Genomic DNA, 17001 nt, shown 5'->3' with positions numbered 1-17001 from the left:
ACATCTACAAGCTGTGGAGACAAGGCAACATCACTTTCCCTCTCATCTCCCAACCATTTCACAACTTTGCTCCAAAGATCTCAGCATTTGGAGCCTTGGAGGCTGAGAAATTTCAGATTTGTTTGCTGTAAATACTAATCTGTAGTAGAAATTAGGGTTTAGTAGGAGCCTCTGGAAGTGTGCCAGAAATTGGAAGCTCTAAGACTTGGATTGAACAAGGCTGAAGCTGTTTTTAGCCTATTTAAGTGAAGGGACCAGCAAATAATTGAATTTGGGGAATTTTTCATCCCATCAAAGCGGGTGAAGGCCAATTGATTGCCCGAATCAAGGGGCAAATCAAATTAAAGACTTGCGGGTGATTCATCACAACAAGGGGAGTTGGAATACTGAAAGGGATTGGGAGAATCCCATTGTAAATCAACTTCTTCTTCAATAAAGCTAAAGCAGGGTTATCAAGTATGAAAGTTACGATACGGTATGGTACGATAAAATATGGTACTAATTGGTACCTTATGATTTTATAAGATACAGTAGAATATTAGTACGGAAAAAAAAAACAAAAACTTGGTTATTTTGGATTATAGATTACAGAACACATGTTTGTAGCTAAAATAGCAATGTCACTTGAGTTAATAGGATGAATACATGAGGATAATAAGGAAAAACCTCATGTACAATATGCGCAATGCACTACTAGAAGACAGATGGGAGTGTATATGTAATACATCAAAGAACAAAGCAAAGTTTAGGGTGGACGGACAATCAGACTCTTCATTCTTTTGTTTGTGTGTGAGACGAGAGAGAGAGAGAGAGAGAGAGAGAGAGAGAGAGAGAGAGAGAGGAGGGGAGGGGGGATGCTCTTGGAATTGCATACTCATCTTGGAAGCTGGGGGAGAGAGAAATGAAATGATATATTAACGTCTACAAAAGGCCAAAATGACCTTGTAAAGAAAAATATCCTAACACAGAAATATAAACAGAAACCGTAAGACAAAGCATAGACTGATAAAAAGAACATAGTTAGGGTTATGGTTAGAGTAACTCAGAAACAATGAACACAGTGAATAAATGAAATGATATGACTACTAATAATACGATGCTCATGCAGCAAACACACTATGCAGTGAATGAATACTGAACCTCGAACTCCTGTATCTCTAGGATCAGGGCAGGGGTAATGAGTTGGAGTGTGTCGTACTCCGAACGGATCCCGAATGGCAGCAAGGCAGCCTCCAGATGTCGAACACTAGTAAACGCAGTAGTGAGAAGCTGGATTTGATGCAGACAGCAGTGAGGAGAGAGAAAGACAAAAAACGGAGCTTATAGGAGAGAGAAAGACTAAAAACGTAGGCAGGACAGCTTGCAGGAGAGAGAAAGACTAAAAATGGAGCCTGCAGGAGAGATTGAAAACGCAGGCATGACAGCTTGCAGGAGAGAGAAAGACTGCAACGACTGCAGACAAGAGAGAGAAAACTGTTAGGGCGGCAGCTGAAGCCTGCAAACGCAGCAGTTTGCTGGCGTGGCAGGCTGTACGACAGTAGTGTAGATGAACAGCAGTCAGTTGCTAGGCAGAAACAGCAGCAATCAGCGTGTGGGAGGGCTGGAAATAGGCGCCAAACTATAGGGAACAGTGATGGACAACAAGGGTTGAGATGTCCTTCGTGACTGGGATGTGGGCAGCAAGCTGGTAACACCTGAAACCTGCACAAACGAGATTGTAAAAGAGTGGAGGGCTGGCTGCCAATTTATAGAAAATTAGGGTTCTAGATCCTCTTACACTTAACTTTCTCGATCCGCTTCCCGTTTTAGGGTTTTGGCTAAAATAAGCCTAAAATAAGCATGTTTTGGGGCTGTTTAAGTGGCTAAGTGCATTTCTTAGCACAACAGACCTATGAGACCATGAGTGTGTGATGGTACAATTGTCTGGGCAAAATATGTATGTAGCACAAAGTAAAATAAGAAAGGAAACTAACTATAGCTATGTGTAAAACATAGAGCTCTATCTAGTAACAATGAGCTCCAAATGGTACAATCTCATGTGGGTATGAAGGACCTAGCTTTAGCCCGAGTAATAATCCCTTGTATCCACCTATGAAGGTGTTGTCAGTGTCCGTGCCAAGGCCTAGGACGTCTGGATCGGCTAAGCTGAACGGCTCGATCAATTAGTATTCCTTGTCTATGTGTGGACTATGGTGGTGAGAGAGGCTCTCGTGTGGATTGTGGCTGTAATTGTATTGAAGTCTTCTTAGTCTCCTTTGCAAAGAAGTCTGTGAGTTGCCTCTGTGAAGGGCCTCGATGTCCTGGGACAGTTGTACTCCTGAGGCGCATGTCACGAAGCCGTGGTATCTCAAGAAAAAAGAGACCAAGGCATCGTTGATCGGTAAAATCCATGACTCTGGATAGTGGTCCAAATCCGTCTCTAAAGAGATAGTGGAAACAACCACGGACCTCATAATACGTTAGGCAGCGGCAAATATAATGCTCCTTTGTCTCTGGCTCGAATTGGCATATTTGGCATATGCGCTCCTTTGGTGGGATGGATCTATATCTGCTAGTCGCAATCTCTAGTTGATGTGAGGAGGTGCACAACTTGCCAATAGTACATCTGATCCCATGGGAAAGGTGGGTGTCCATGTATCTCGGGCAAACAATAAATTCATAATCTGTAGTATGAAGGAAATGCACACGGTAGAAAGCCATCTTTGTCCCTAGCTTCTGCCCTGGTATTAGCCATGTCCACCTGATATCCAACTAGGTAAGATTCATCCTGATGATCTTGCGGACCACTAACCTGCTCAGATCAAGAGATGGTGCATCAAGGGAGTACTGGAAAGGAGGTAACTTGTCCATGCTAAAGCCATGTAGCTCAAACCAGGCCGACATCTGTGCATACCATCATGAAGTATCACCCTCTTTGGCAAGCTGCCTGGAGGACTCAAGGGCCAACCGTGCATATCTGTGTCTGGGTAAGTCCCATAGGCTATGTATGTATGCGACCGATCGCGTGAGGGCCTCTACCACAATCAGTGTATCTGCTAGCTCGGCCATAATGATCTCATGTGGCACTGAGGCCTTACATCTGATCATCCTCGATATCATGGACACTAGGGGTTTCTCCATCGACCTCCATCCGTCATAAGTGCGCCATGAACCGCTACGGTGGTCGTGTGAGAGAGACTTGGAATTATGATAATAAACATAAGGCTTAGGAGTTGGAAGATATTGTATGATCTAGTCTTCAGAGGCCAAAAATAGGTTGTTTTTTGGTACGAAATGGTATGGATACGTACCGTATGGTATGATACAAATTGTACGGAACGAACTAGTCCATACATAGTATGAATGCAACTATGAGTTAAAAAAATACTGAAAGGGGCGCCAATTTTGGGGCCAATCAGGTGTGCATTGTCCAAGATCAGTATAGATAAATTTGTATTTTCAGATTTGCACTAATTGTTTGCTGTTGTAATTAAGTTGTAATCGGGGATTTACCACCCATCCACGGAAGGAAGGTTGGTTACATGGTTCCATTGCCGGAATACCACTCAATCCCTTGATTTGGTGGGCCCGAGGCACCTGATTGCAAGTCAAAGCTTTGTGCTAGTGCTGATTTTTACTCTCACCTGAGAAATTACAGCAATATGTCTTCATACAGTGAGATGGATTCAAGCAATGAAGATGCCTCTCAGTATGAATGTTCACATGGGAATGAAGGAAATGCAATGCTTGACCTTGGACAAGGCTTAGATTATGGACAACAAGCTGAAAATGTTGCTGTTGGGCAAGATTCATGGCTTTCAGGGCATAAGGAGGTTGATGGCTAGCAAAGTGAAGAGGAATTTGATGACCAGTTCAAGAATCGGTGAGGATAGAAGCAAATCTCTTTATTGAATTAGCAAAGGATCTTCAATTTACCCGATTTTTGAATGCTCCAAAGGACAACAAAGGCAAGAAGAAGAAAACGTCTTCTACACCTTTGGGAAAACAAGATGCACTGAAGATAATGCCAAACCCTTCATTTGAAGCTCCCAAAGATGCTAATGAAATAAAATAGTTGGTATCTATGAGGCAAGGAATGCAAATGCAAGGCCATCACGGAAATGCCAATCCAATGGATTTTGGGCAGCCAGGCGTGCATGCTATGATGGGGCAGCCAGGATATTTGGGTGGAAGTATGATTTTTCATGCTATGGTTGGACAAGGACCGCATATGGGAATGCATGGCACAAATCCCAATGGTATGCAACAACCAATGCATGGAGTGCAAGGCCCAATGTATTCGTGTATGGCTGGAAGTATGCAAAACCTTATGCATGGCGGTATTGGCTTGATGCCTTGGGCACAAAGTAGCATGTTTGATACTGCATTTGCATCCCTGAATGCTTATGGGGCTCAAGGAATTAATGTTGGTCATGCAAATGCTCCATTTGGCGTTGGTTTTGATGTAAATTCAGCAAATGCACCCTTTTTGCAGTAGCTAGTGTATGACAACTTGACACCTAAAGGGGCAACAAAAGACTATGATGAGGATGGAAAAGGAGTGAAGTTTGAGTCCTTCAGCGGTGTACAAGATGGACTGAAAGCTTTGACTTTCATTCAGCAATTTGATGCAGCCTATTTAGGGGGGGACTTCATGGAATCCTCAAAGATTCGAAAGACAGTCACTTTCTTAACAGGGAATGCATTACAGTGGTGGTCCACTCTTTTGATGCAAGGTAGAGCACCGTCAATGTGGGTACAATTCAAGAAAATGTTTGCATTGAATTGGCTGACAAGTACCTTTGAGGTGGACATCATGACAACTTGGAATAAGCTGGATGCTAAGGAATGTAAGAATTTGGAGCAATATAATAAGAAGTTTTGGGATGCATTGCTGCCTATTACTTTTTATTGCCCCGTACTCCTTCATGAGCAAGTGTAAAGATATGTTTGTGGGCTGCCCAAAGGAATCAGGGATTTTTGCATTAAATCTATTGTGTCTAGCATGTCTCAGTTTATAGAGACTGCTGCTACAGTCGATGCTTTGCTATGTGGGAAGGATTCGGGCTTCCTAGAGAGTGGGGAGAAGCCGAATAAAAAGGTGTTAAGAGTGAGAAAAGGGGCAGATCTGAAAATCAGCCTAAAAAGAGGCCGAAACAACAAAAGAAAGGGCTTGAAAACATTGGCACAACATAGGGAATTGATGGCTGCAAATAAATGTTTTATTTGTGAACAGGAGGGTCACATTGCAAGGGACTATCCCAATAGGCAGCAAGCTGGAAAATTAGAAATTCAGGGAGATTCTAAAAGAAAGGAGCCCAAAACATCAGTGGGATTGGTGCACGATGTTGTTAGTGATCAGCCCAATGATGATGCTACTGAGTTGTGCAGAGCATGGGGCAAAATTAGGGATCGGCATGCATTGATTCTCTTTGATAATGGTGCACGAGCCAACTTCATCTCTTTTGACATGGCCGCCCGTCTAAGCATCAGAGAGGATGAGATGGGACCCCATGGGGGAAGTTGGAATGGCATGTAAAGGCCATGCAGAGCTTGTCACACCGCTCATTGAAAAGCTTTGGTTGCACATACAAGGATATGTGGACAGCGAAGAGTTCTTCATTGTTCCACTTGAGGGTTGTGATGTATTGCTTGGTATGCCATGGTGTCACCGTATGCATGCAATGATTGATTCTTGTGCAAAAAAGATCACTATTCAGTATAAGGGCAAGGTACTCACACTTGATGTAAAGTTGAAAGGTGAATGTGTTCCTATTGTATTTGTAGCTTGTTAGTAGATTAGTCAGCTCATGGTTGAGTCTGGACTTGTGGTTTAGTAGACTGGCATCAAGATTATTTAGGCATTTTACTTGCCATTGTTTATTGTGGATTGACATTATTTGCAACCAGTTGGCCAGCATTTAATGCTAGCCGACCTGTCATATTTTAGGCCTTTATTTTGGCCTATTTATTGCCAATCTCTCTCCTGCACATTCATTCATCACTTGAGAGTTTCTGGGGAGAGGGCACAGGTGCCAGTGCCTTCACAGCTGGTGACTCACATTGTATCTGTATTGTCTCATGTCTTGGTATATGGATTCCATTTCTCGAGCATACATCTAGTTCTCATCTGTATTGTGTTATTTTCAACTTTTTGTGGAGATGAAACCAAAAAATCTCTTTCTTTTCTTTTGTCTTGTGTTCAATAGTTTATTTCAGCACATGTTTACGCTTCCATTGCTGCACCACTTCTGACATAGTATTAGATTTGAGGATTTGTGTTTCTGTTGTGTTTTCTTGTGATTTTAGGACTGTTTTCACTCTTATTGATCAAACAGCTGTTGCTCCAACTAGGCAACTTGTTTTGCCTACGTTTTTTGCTGACGTCAGCATCCGTACATCCTGCACATGTGTTTTAGCCTGTGCTTTGGTACCTCTGTATCTCCTCCTGGCTGGGCACTTACATTATCAGGCTGTTTTTGCTGTTTTTGACAGTTTCTTTGACTTCTTGTAGCAACTTTTGTCTTATTTTGATCAGATTTTGGGTTATACTATATGTGAACTCTTGCTTTTTGCAGTCTGTGCTCGTGGTTTGGCTGTGCTCTCTATCTTCCAATCCCTTCTTTTCTCTATTTCTTTTCTAACTCTTCTCCAGATGGCTCCTCCATGCACATCCACTGATGACAAGCACCATGGACCTGATTATTACACTTGAAGTGCGGTGATGAAGGCTTGGTTTATCCAGAAGCGGTTATGGTACGTGGTTAGTGGAGCTATGGCACGTCCTCAACAAACTTCTCCTATTTCATCTGATTTTGATGAAGACAACCGTGAGGAGATAGTCCTTACATGGGATTGATGATGGCTGTGCTTATTCGGCATTACTTCGGTGTATTTCCAAAGAAGTCCTACCGGCGGTCATCTCTTGCATGACAGCTTCCGACATATGGTTGAAGTTGCAGTTAATGTACAAGGCTCCTTTCACCATGGGGGCTGTTACTCTCTATGGCTAGCTCCAACAACTGAAGTTTGAACCCAAAGATACGATTCAATCATTCCTACTTCGAGTTACCCAACTCCAGGATCAGCTTCACACTATGCAGTCTGCTCTATCAGAGGCACATATTGTTGGTACGGTACTCTACAAGCTTCCTTGGGAGTTTGATGGAGTGGCGAATGCTTTACGGGCGCAAACAACTATGACTCCTGTTAGTTTTCTTCATATGTCCTCTATGTTGCTTGAACATGAGGCGACTTTGCGACCATAGGGATGGGCTTCTGTGACATTATGGAGGTTCAGGTGAGGCTCTTGCAGCTTTAGAGAGGGATTTGAAGATGAAGAAGTCGAAGGTCTAGTATTACCATTGTGGCAAGAAGGGTCATTTAAGGAAGGACTACAAAGAGATAGTGGCTTCCAGGAAGAAAAAGGAGCAGAAGACGGAGCGGGATGCGGACTCCTTTGACAAGTCATCGTCTGCCTCAGATTCTGATTCTGAACCTCCAGCCAAGGCGAAGTCCAAGGCGTAGAAGGGATCCTCTTCTTCAGATCGTGGAAAGGGCTTAGAGGCCCTTCCTCAGTTGCTTTCTAGTGGTGGTGATGTGGTTATCCCTCACAACTCTCCAGTGCCAGAGAGGGAGTGTGAGAGGGTGGTGAGATGGGGTAGCCGCGCCTCATCTATATTTCTATACAAATGCATAGGAGCCAGAGAGGGACATCCCTGACACATCGACCGAAGTCTGGTAGGTACAAATCGTGGAGCTAGGATTGACATCTAGGTTCATGATGGACTGGTTACTTGACAGAGAGTGGGTGGCTTTCATCTGGAGCTCACATGAGGGGACAGTTTGGCGGTCTGGCAAAAAATGGGGAATCCATGGTCATTTATGCGTTGCGGCATTGGTGACAGGATGGTCACATGTGCTACTTCAGCGGCATTGTTGACAGACATTGAGAGGTGCTATGATCTTCTCTATCTTCAGGAGCAGGTACGATCGATATCGACATTGGTGATGGGATGGTCACATGTGCTACTTCAGTGGCATTGGTGACAGGATGGTCACGTGTGCTACTTCAGCGGCATTGTTGATAGACATTGAGAGCTGCTATGATCTTCTCTATCTTCAGGAGCAGATACGATCGATATGGACATTAGGTTCTCTCCGAGGCACCTTGGTGGTGGCTTGTGCACCCCCTACTTGGGTATCCATGGTTGTACTATGATAGACATTGTTGTGTGTACTTTGATGCGACCTTATCATTGTATATTGTATTGTATTATATCACCCATGATCTGAGAGAGGGTGTTAGCAGATTAGTCAGCTCATGGTTGAGTCTGGACTTGTGGTTCAATAGGTTGGCATGAGAGATTATTTAGGCATTTTATTTGCCATTGTTTATTGTGGATTGGCATTATTTGCAGCTAGTCGACTGTCGGCCAGCATTTAATGCTGGTCGACCTCTCATATTTTAGGCATTTATTTTGGCCTATTTATTGTTAGTCTCCCTTCTCCACATTCATTCATCACTTGACAATTTCTGGGGAGAGGGAGCAGGTGCCTGTGCCTCCACAGCCGGTGACTCAAATTGTATCTGTACTGTCTCATGTCTTGGTATATGGATTCCATTTCCGGAGCATACATCTGAGTTCTCATCTGTATTGCGTTATCTCTTTCTTTTCTTTTGTCTTGTGTCCAATAGTTTATTTCAGCACATGTTTATGTTTCCATTGCTGCACCACTTCTGACACAGCTGCCATTTCTAAAGTAATGAAAAATCATCTTTCAACGTACTTGGTTTTTACTAAGGATAAAGATGATAGTGAGAATGTTGGGAATATGTCTAAGTTAGAGAAGGATCGCATGTCATTTCTGAAAATGTATGCTGCAGATAGACCATCAAACTTTGAGGTACTTTCTGACGCAGACAAGGTTATCAGAGAAGCATATGAGATGGGCAAACTTTCTCTCTATGTTTCATTTTCAGATTGTATATATTGATGGTAAAAAGAATGTTGTGGTTGATGCACTGTCACGTAAGCCACAAATTTCAGCTGTCAGCATGGTTTATCACATTGAGTTGGATGCCATGAAAGAGCAATATGTTGCTGATTCGGACTTTGCTAATGTTTATGATCAGCTTTGTAATGGCCAAAGGCATGGACACTATGCTAAGAGATGGATTTTTGATGATGCATGGACGACTATGTGTCACAAAGTAGTTAAGGCCTAGAGTTATCATTGAAAGTCATGCTCCTCCATATGCAGGACAGAGGTATTGATACCATGGTCAAGGTAGTGGAGCATTTCTTTTATTGATGAGCTTCTTTGAGGCATGATATAGAATAGTTTGTTAAGACATGCATCGTATGTCAGAAGGTAAAGCATGATAGGTAAAAGATGCCGGGTTTGTTGCAGCCCTTGCCTATTCCAGATAGGCCTTGGAAGAGCATTGCAAATGAATTTACTTTTGAGCTTCCTAAGACACCTACAAGGAATGATGGGATATGGACTATCATTTGCAGGTTTAGCAAACAAGCCCATTTCATCCCGGTGAGGAAGAAAATAAGGACTGATCATATGGCATGATTATTTTTGCAGCATATCTTTAAGTATCATGGTATGCTAGAGTTGATCATTAGTGATTAAGACCCCCAGATGACTAGTTTATTTTGGAAGGGCTTGTTTGAGAATATGGGTACCATGTTGAAATTCTCATCATCCTTCCATGCGTAGACAGATGGTCAATCTGAGGAAGCAAATTCCATAGTGTTATATCTTTTGAGGTGCTATGTTTCAGACCACAAGACACAGTGGGAGCAGTATTTGCCCTTGGTTGAGTTTGCTTACAACAACACAGTGGATAGTTCTACGGGCAAAGGTCCATTTGAGGTGGTTGAGGGTGGCAAAAAGGTACCGCCTATTTTGCAAACTAAGGATAAGATCTTTGAGGTTGATCGATATGTGGAAAACTTGGATGTAGCGTATGCAAAGATAAAATATGCACTTCAGAGATCGCAAGAAAAGCAAAAGAGGGCAATTGATGGCTACAGACTTGCTTTGTAGTTTGCAGAGGGTGATTATATATTGCTGCATTTTGAAAAGGCAAGGCTGAAAAAGATGAAAGGAAGAGAAAGATTGTATCCAAAGTTGAGTATGAGATACTATGGGTCCTTCTAGGTATTGGAGAAGTTCAATGATGTGGCATATCAGCTGAAATTACCTTCACATTGGCAGATACACAATGCCTTTCAGGTTAGTCTGTTGGGGGCCTTTTCATGGTGATGTGCTAGAGGATATACCTGCTGAAATTCAGCTTGAGGTTGAGAAGCTAGATGAGATTTTGATACCTGAGCAGATTTTGACACATAAGGAAAGAAAGGTCAAAGGTAAAGTTTCTAGGAGATACTTGGTTAAATTTTAGAATTATTCACCAATGGATGCCAAATGGATGGAAGAGGATGACTTGGTAGACCATCCTCAGTTGTTGCAGCTTTACGTAGATGCCTTTTAGTTGGAGCCAACTTTAGTTCGGGCTCCGTCAAGTTCAGTAGAGCAAGGGTTCGAAGTATTGCTTGATGTTGAAGGGGGAGGTAGCACTTCCCCTTCTCCAGTTATGGACAGCTCTCGTATGTAGTGGATCTCGGATGTATTCAGCATGTATCCAAGGTAGTGCGTCGACAATATGTTTGCCATGAGATCACTAATTAGTGTACTAGTCAGTGTGAGAGAGATGCAAATGAGTATGAGTTTCACCCGGGCACTAGAATTATACTTTTGCATTAGCTTATGATCAATTTAGCATGAATTTTGCCTCAATTTTGAGATAAAATTTTTGATAAGTTTTAGCTCATTTTTTGATCATCTTGAGAACCGTTTATGGTCACTTTTGGATCAGTTGTATATTAGTTTTTGCAGTGATTGCTGTCAGTTTTTGCAATGAGTTTGTGATTAGTTTGGGGTCACATTTGCAGCAGTTTGTGATCAGTTCTCAGATCAGTAGGTGATTAGTTTATGATTAGATTATGCTCAGTTTTCAATGATTTACATCTAGTTCCATTGACAACAACATATGTTATGATGCCATTGATATTTTAGCCATGGTTTATGCTTGGTTATGCTATGCTATGGGTTGGTTTTGCCAGACGAGTTGAGCTCATGAAAAATGGATATGTCACATGATAATCTGACAATGTTTTTGAGATTCTTTGTGAATCTTATGCTATGGTATGTTGGTTGGTAATTTTCAGCATATGTTGGGTATAGGAATGGTTGAACAGTAGTACGCAATGTTGTGTTGACTACGATACCCTATGGAAATTTCAGTATAGTACTTTGCTTTTGATGCATTTGGTAGTGCAATTGAGGACGATTGTAAGGATTTCAAAGTGGAGGGTTGTTATGAGGGCATATATTTTTGAAATCTCACTTAACTTGTGGATTAATTTTTAATCACATGATTAAGTAAATATTGCAGATGTGAGGTGCAACTGGGGTTAAAGTAAATTTACAAGCCTGGGATCTGAAGAAATCACGCGATGTCAAAGAAAAAAGTTGCTATAAGTTATGTTGCATAGGTACTTGGTAGTATCTGGTGCCAGTTGTTGGCCTAGGTCATCCATTTGGTCATAAGTGTCAGTTAGTGACACTAGAGAAATGGTGTTTAATGGTATCTAACGCCAATCTGATGGTTAAAAAATGGCGCAGAGACACTTGGGAATGGAAGTTGCCTAGCCAATTTAATTATTGGCTAGTCAGATTATTTTTCCAGGCACCGAAATAATTATTAGATTAATTTCAGTATTTAAAGGCTGAAAATTAATATTTAAATCTGGAAAATATTGGAAAAACCATTTTGGAAGGCTACCACTTGTCAAAAATGCCCATGCAAGATTGAAAAACGTCTTTAGAGGTTGGAGAGAGACATTTTTTAAAATTCAGCCTATAAAAGAGAGAGAGGGGAGGCTGCTGGTCATATTTGCAGCCATTGGAAGACCTTCTGAGGTTGCCAAGGGGTGGAGAAGGCTAATCAACAGTAGGAGATAGCATCTACAGGCTGTTGAGACAAGGCAACAACACTTTCCCTCTCACCTTCCAACCATTTCACAGCTTTGCTTCGAAGATCTCAACATTTGGACCCTTGGAGGCTGAGAAATTTCAGATTTCTCTGGTGTAAACCCTAATCTGTAGCAGAAATTAGGGTTTAGCAGCAGCCTCGGGAAGCATGCCAGAAATTGGAAGCTCCAAGACTTGGATTCAACAGGACTAAAGCTGTTTTTAGCCTAATTAAGTGGATGGACTAGCAAATAAGTTAATTTGGGGCATTTTCCATCTCCATCAAAGCGGGTGAAGGCCAATTGATTGCCTGAATCAGGGGGCAAATCGGATTACAGACTTATTGGCGATTCATCATAGCAAGGGGAGTTGGGATACCGAAAGGGATTGGGAGAATCCCATTGTAAATCAACTTCTTCTTCAATAAAGCTAAAGAAATACCAAAAGGGGCGCCAATTTTGGGGCTAATCGGGTGTGCATGGTCTAAGATTAGTAGGTAAATTTGTATTTTCAGATTTGCACTAATTGTTTGCTACTGTAATTAAGTTGTAATCAAGTATTTACCACCCATCCATGGAAGGAAGGCTGGTTACACTATGAGTATGTAAAGCTCACCCTTCTAGGATCTTGTTCTAAGAAAGGCACCTGTAGAAGCATTCTCTAGTGTCACTGCATCCTGTGTAAATACCTGGGGGTACCAAGCTGTGTAAGATCATGAACATACAATATGTTAAGACCTAAATGCGGTATGTAGAGAACTTTGGCCGGAGAAGATTGTCCGTCGCGCAATAAAGGAATAGTTCTCACTCCTCGAACGGGAATGGTAGAGTTGTGACTAATGGTGACTTTGTCTGCTTCGGCAGTTAGTCCTGAAGCCAATCTTGTCTGTAGGTTGCTGGGACAGCCTTTGTATCCTTCGAATCCTTCTCCTTTGGCTTCAAATGGGGGTACTCTTGTCAACAGTTCTCTTTGGGATCAATGCCTTTCCCATAGGTGCTTCTTCTCCTTCTTCTCATCCTTCTTGTCCTCTTGCTTCTTGTCCTTGGCTTGTGTCTTTTTTTTCTTTCCTCCAGTTGCACTTGCAATAAATGCCTTGGTGGAGCTAGAACCACTAGCCCCAACCTCTTTGAGTTGCTTGTCATGCTCCAAGACAAGTGGTGAAAGCTCCTCCCATAAGAGTGTCTTACAGGTCCTTGATGTGATAAGACTGGTGCAAAAGACATTGAAGCGAGGAGATGGCAGCCGAGTCAAAAGGATCATAGCCATGTCTTCAGAGGATATCATTCGACCAAGAGAGGCAAGCTCACCTCTCATGTCCATCTTTGTGATGTGCTCCTTCATAGAGGAGGGAAGGTCTGCTTGAGGGTGAAAAGTTGTTGTTTGTTCACAAAGGGATCCGAAAAGCACAAAACGGTGATTAGAATGCTGTCACTTGCTTCACCAAGGTTGTGTTTGATTGGAGAATATGATTGTCGCTAGGCTAGGAAACTGTTGCCACTACCCAAAAGGTTGCGTTTGAGAAAAATGCTGATGGAGATGTGTCGCGTGCTGCTTGTAAGCAGTCACCTACACCTAGTTGATGTCCCTTGTTCTCTTGATGATGTCATAGTCCACTAGAAGTAGTCGCTTGATCACCAAATGATGTTGCCAACACACTCGAAGCTTGCGTTTTCAGCAAATGCAAATGTAGACAATGATACCATACTTTGATACCATGTGAGAGTGTGCAATAGAAGAGAAACACAAACATAGAGAGAGAAAAAGAGAGGAAGAAGAAGATGAAGGAAGAAAACTGCACTGATTTAAGAAGAATGCTAATACAATGGAGATGGATTGATCAGTCCCTGCATGCAACCCAAAGCGTCAGTGAGGGCACCGGATCAGGCTGATGACAATGGCAGCACCAAGCATGGAGAGTTGGAGTGTCGGAGTGTGCACCTACAAAGGGAAGAGTGAAGACTGAAGAGAGTGTTTGTCAAGTGGGAATTGTAGCTATAAGTAGCAAGAGCACCAAAAATTTGGCCGACCTGATCTTGAGGAGGCCATAAATGCTGGCTGACCAGCATTAAATGCTGGTCACTGAAGAAAAATGCCAGAAAACATAGGGGAGGCACCGGAGAAATCCCAAATGACAATGATAATGTCTGGCAAGTGTAGGCAGATTGTGGAAAGCAGAAACTAGCCTAGGAATGCGCACAACTAGGAGATGATAGATTGACATGACTAACATAGGTAGGCTAACAGAATCATAGTCAACAGATTTATGACATGTTGCAAAAGATTGAACGCTTCACCAGTCAGCACAAGGAGGCTACAAATAATAAATAAAGCTCAATGAGCTAGTAGTCAGATAGATTGGTGCAAATATATGTCAATGTGTCCAGCTAAGCATGGATTCTCTTACCTCACTTTTTACATGAAAAGACAATGGAAGAAGGGATAAAAAATCTAGCTGTGATACCAACTGTTGGTGCAATGGGGGAAGAGAGAGAAAAAGAAGGGAATCCACAAGATTAGGCATGAGATTGTGCCTTTGCAGGCACACATACCATAAATTGTTCTATTAGATAATGGTCCTTTTAAAGGAGAACCTTCCCTTTAGGCATGAGATTATAGGCATATACATTGTTCTATTAGATAGTGGTCCCTTTAAAGGAGAATCTTCCCTTTACATGAATGAAAAATGTGCGGCCATCACACCTTGCTATGTATCACGAATACAAATGCCAAGTGTACTCAAGTGCTAGAACTGAACCTTTGATAGAACACCATCAACCTAAGAACATGCACATTTCTGTTGCATATTCAGGACACGGCGTCTCCATGATTTCCTTGACCTTGTCAGGATCCATACACATCACCACTATAAACAAGATGTGCCCCAAATAAGAGATCAGAGCCATATACAATTCACACTTCTTCCAGATCAGTCATTGCTGCCAGCTGTGTGGGATCATCCAGCAGTCTGCCCTCACCAGAAACCTTGTATTTGCTGCTGATTCAGGCTGCCCGGCACCTGGCGACTCTCCTCCAGTTGTGATCCACTGTCATAAGCCCTGTGTTTGCTGCTCGGAGGTCATTGACACCCTGTTGCCATCTGTGTTTTGCAGCTAGGCAGGCTATGCTGCTACCACCCTGTCATCTTCTACTGCTCCAGTCAACTGAAATTATCTCAGGTCAGTCAGATCTGGGTTTAAAGTAGCCTGGGCTGTTACTCAATTGCCATTATCAGTTGGATATCATCGGAGATTGCTTGGTGCTTTTCGGGATCCATTCAGAGTACAACACACTCTTGGAGCTGCCATTGGTGTCTCCAATGCCTCTTCTAGCTCACCTCATCCCCAGTCTCACCTGATATATGGAGGCTTGAGGTCCATTTTATCATACCAACATACAATTTGATTATCTGTTTATTCATTCATTCATCACTTTGAGTTTGCTTCTTCTTGAGCTCTATGGCTTTCATTGCATTTGTCATACACTTTTGAGTTCTCTATCTCTGTTGAAGCATTTTTGTACACCTTCATAGTCATCGAGTCTCATGGGGCACTTCCTCCATGCACTGTAGTTTTCTTTTAATGACAGTATGCATGGTCACTTATGCTTATATATCATACACGATTTTATGTGTAGGCAGGTGTATAGGTGGTAGAGGACTTCCCAAGGACAATGAAGCAAATAATGCCACCTTAAACCAGGTTGGTCGACCCAAGAGTTTGGCTGAGCTCCGTGCGCAGCGGCTTAAAGCTTTAGAGGCAAGATCACATTGTAGAGACAATGAACCTTCAACGACAAGACCTACTCCTTTTGGCATGATTTTGTTATTAACTGAAAAGGTATCCTCATTTTCTTGCACCTCTTTGGAGTAACGTTTGACAAAATGGTTTATTACATTACACTACCAGAACCTAGATCCATTTGTCGACATAAGTTTTGAATTTTCGAGATGCTGTATTCTAATTTGGATGCCTTTCATATGGAATCACACCAACCACAAGCTAAACTTGCTTATCTTTAAGCTAACAATGTTATGATCTCTTAAGCTAGTGCATTAGTCTACTTGTCTTAGCAATATACATAAGCTTAAATTGCTTTATGATCTTTTCATATGTTATAACAAGAAGGCTTGTATATGTTTCTACATGTAGTTCATATTGTGCTATATTGATTCCAAGGTAAGCTTTTGCATGTCTAGTATCAAAGTACCAAGAACTATTGATGATCATAAGAACTTTCTATTTATGCATGTTGTAATTTATATACCTCAAAACACGTGTACAACCATCCCAATGAGATGCCTTTTATGCATTGAAGTATTAGTGAAGGGATGGAGACAAGATAGTAGAGGTCATGATGGGTATGGATTAGCTAGAGAAGTTGTCCATGAAGTGAGCGATACGCAATGGCGATGCAATGTCCTGCAATGAAAATGTTAGATAGAGAGCAAAACGTGAGCAAGAGTAGAGAGTGAGAGTCAGAAAGAGAGATGCATGGGTGTGAAGATGTTCTTGGGTACAATCTTTTTTTTGTGTGTGTACCTCTTTAGGTTTTAGATAGATATATATGAAAGTACAAATGTGCTAAGGGTGTGTTCACACCCATGCACATATAAAAGACATGATAACCCTTTATTCCCAACAATCTCCCACCTAAAGGCAATGCGCCTTAAGAGGAGAAAAAAATCAGCTAAGTCTAGGTATGTACAAAGCTGAAATACATATACCGATCTAACTCCCATCATCTATCGGCAATGAGCAAACCGCTCTATTAGAAGACCCTTCGTGAGAAGATCTGCAGGATTATCATCTGTATGCACTTTGACAAGCTCAATGCTCTTGCTATCAAGTACATCTCTAATGAAGTGATACTTCATCTGTATGTGCTTCGTCTTTGCGTGAAAAACGGGATTCCGTACTAGCATGATAGCACTCTGACTATCACAATGGAGAATAGGTAACTCTGTAATGGCAA

The 17001-nt window shown here is 42.1% G+C and overlaps 1 protein-coding gene across 3 annotated transcripts in view; it reads left to right on the top strand.

Annotated features, from left to right (window-relative positions):
• LOC148011205 (uncharacterized) overlaps positions 1-17001 on the top strand; it is a 117711-nt gene that overhangs the window by 11490 nt on the left and 89220 nt on the right. For all 3 annotated transcript variants that reach the window (XM_087670270.1, XM_087670269.1, XM_087670268.1), the window contains one exon: positions 15664-15866. In XM_087670270.1, the coding sequence (XP_087526396.1) occupies positions 15664-15866 (203 nt within the window). The remainder of the gene's footprint in view (positions 1-15663; positions 15867-17001) is intronic.

Source organism: Lygodium microphyllum, chromosome 28 (assembly GCF_053477565.2).
Source record: "Lygodium microphyllum isolate KBCC chromosome 28, Lygodium_microphyllum_v1.1.10, whole genome shotgun sequence".
Taxonomy (NCBI): Eukaryota; Viridiplantae; Streptophyta; class Polypodiopsida; order Schizaeales; family Lygodiaceae; genus Lygodium; species Lygodium microphyllum.
This window is presented reverse-complemented; position numbering and strand designations above follow the sequence as displayed.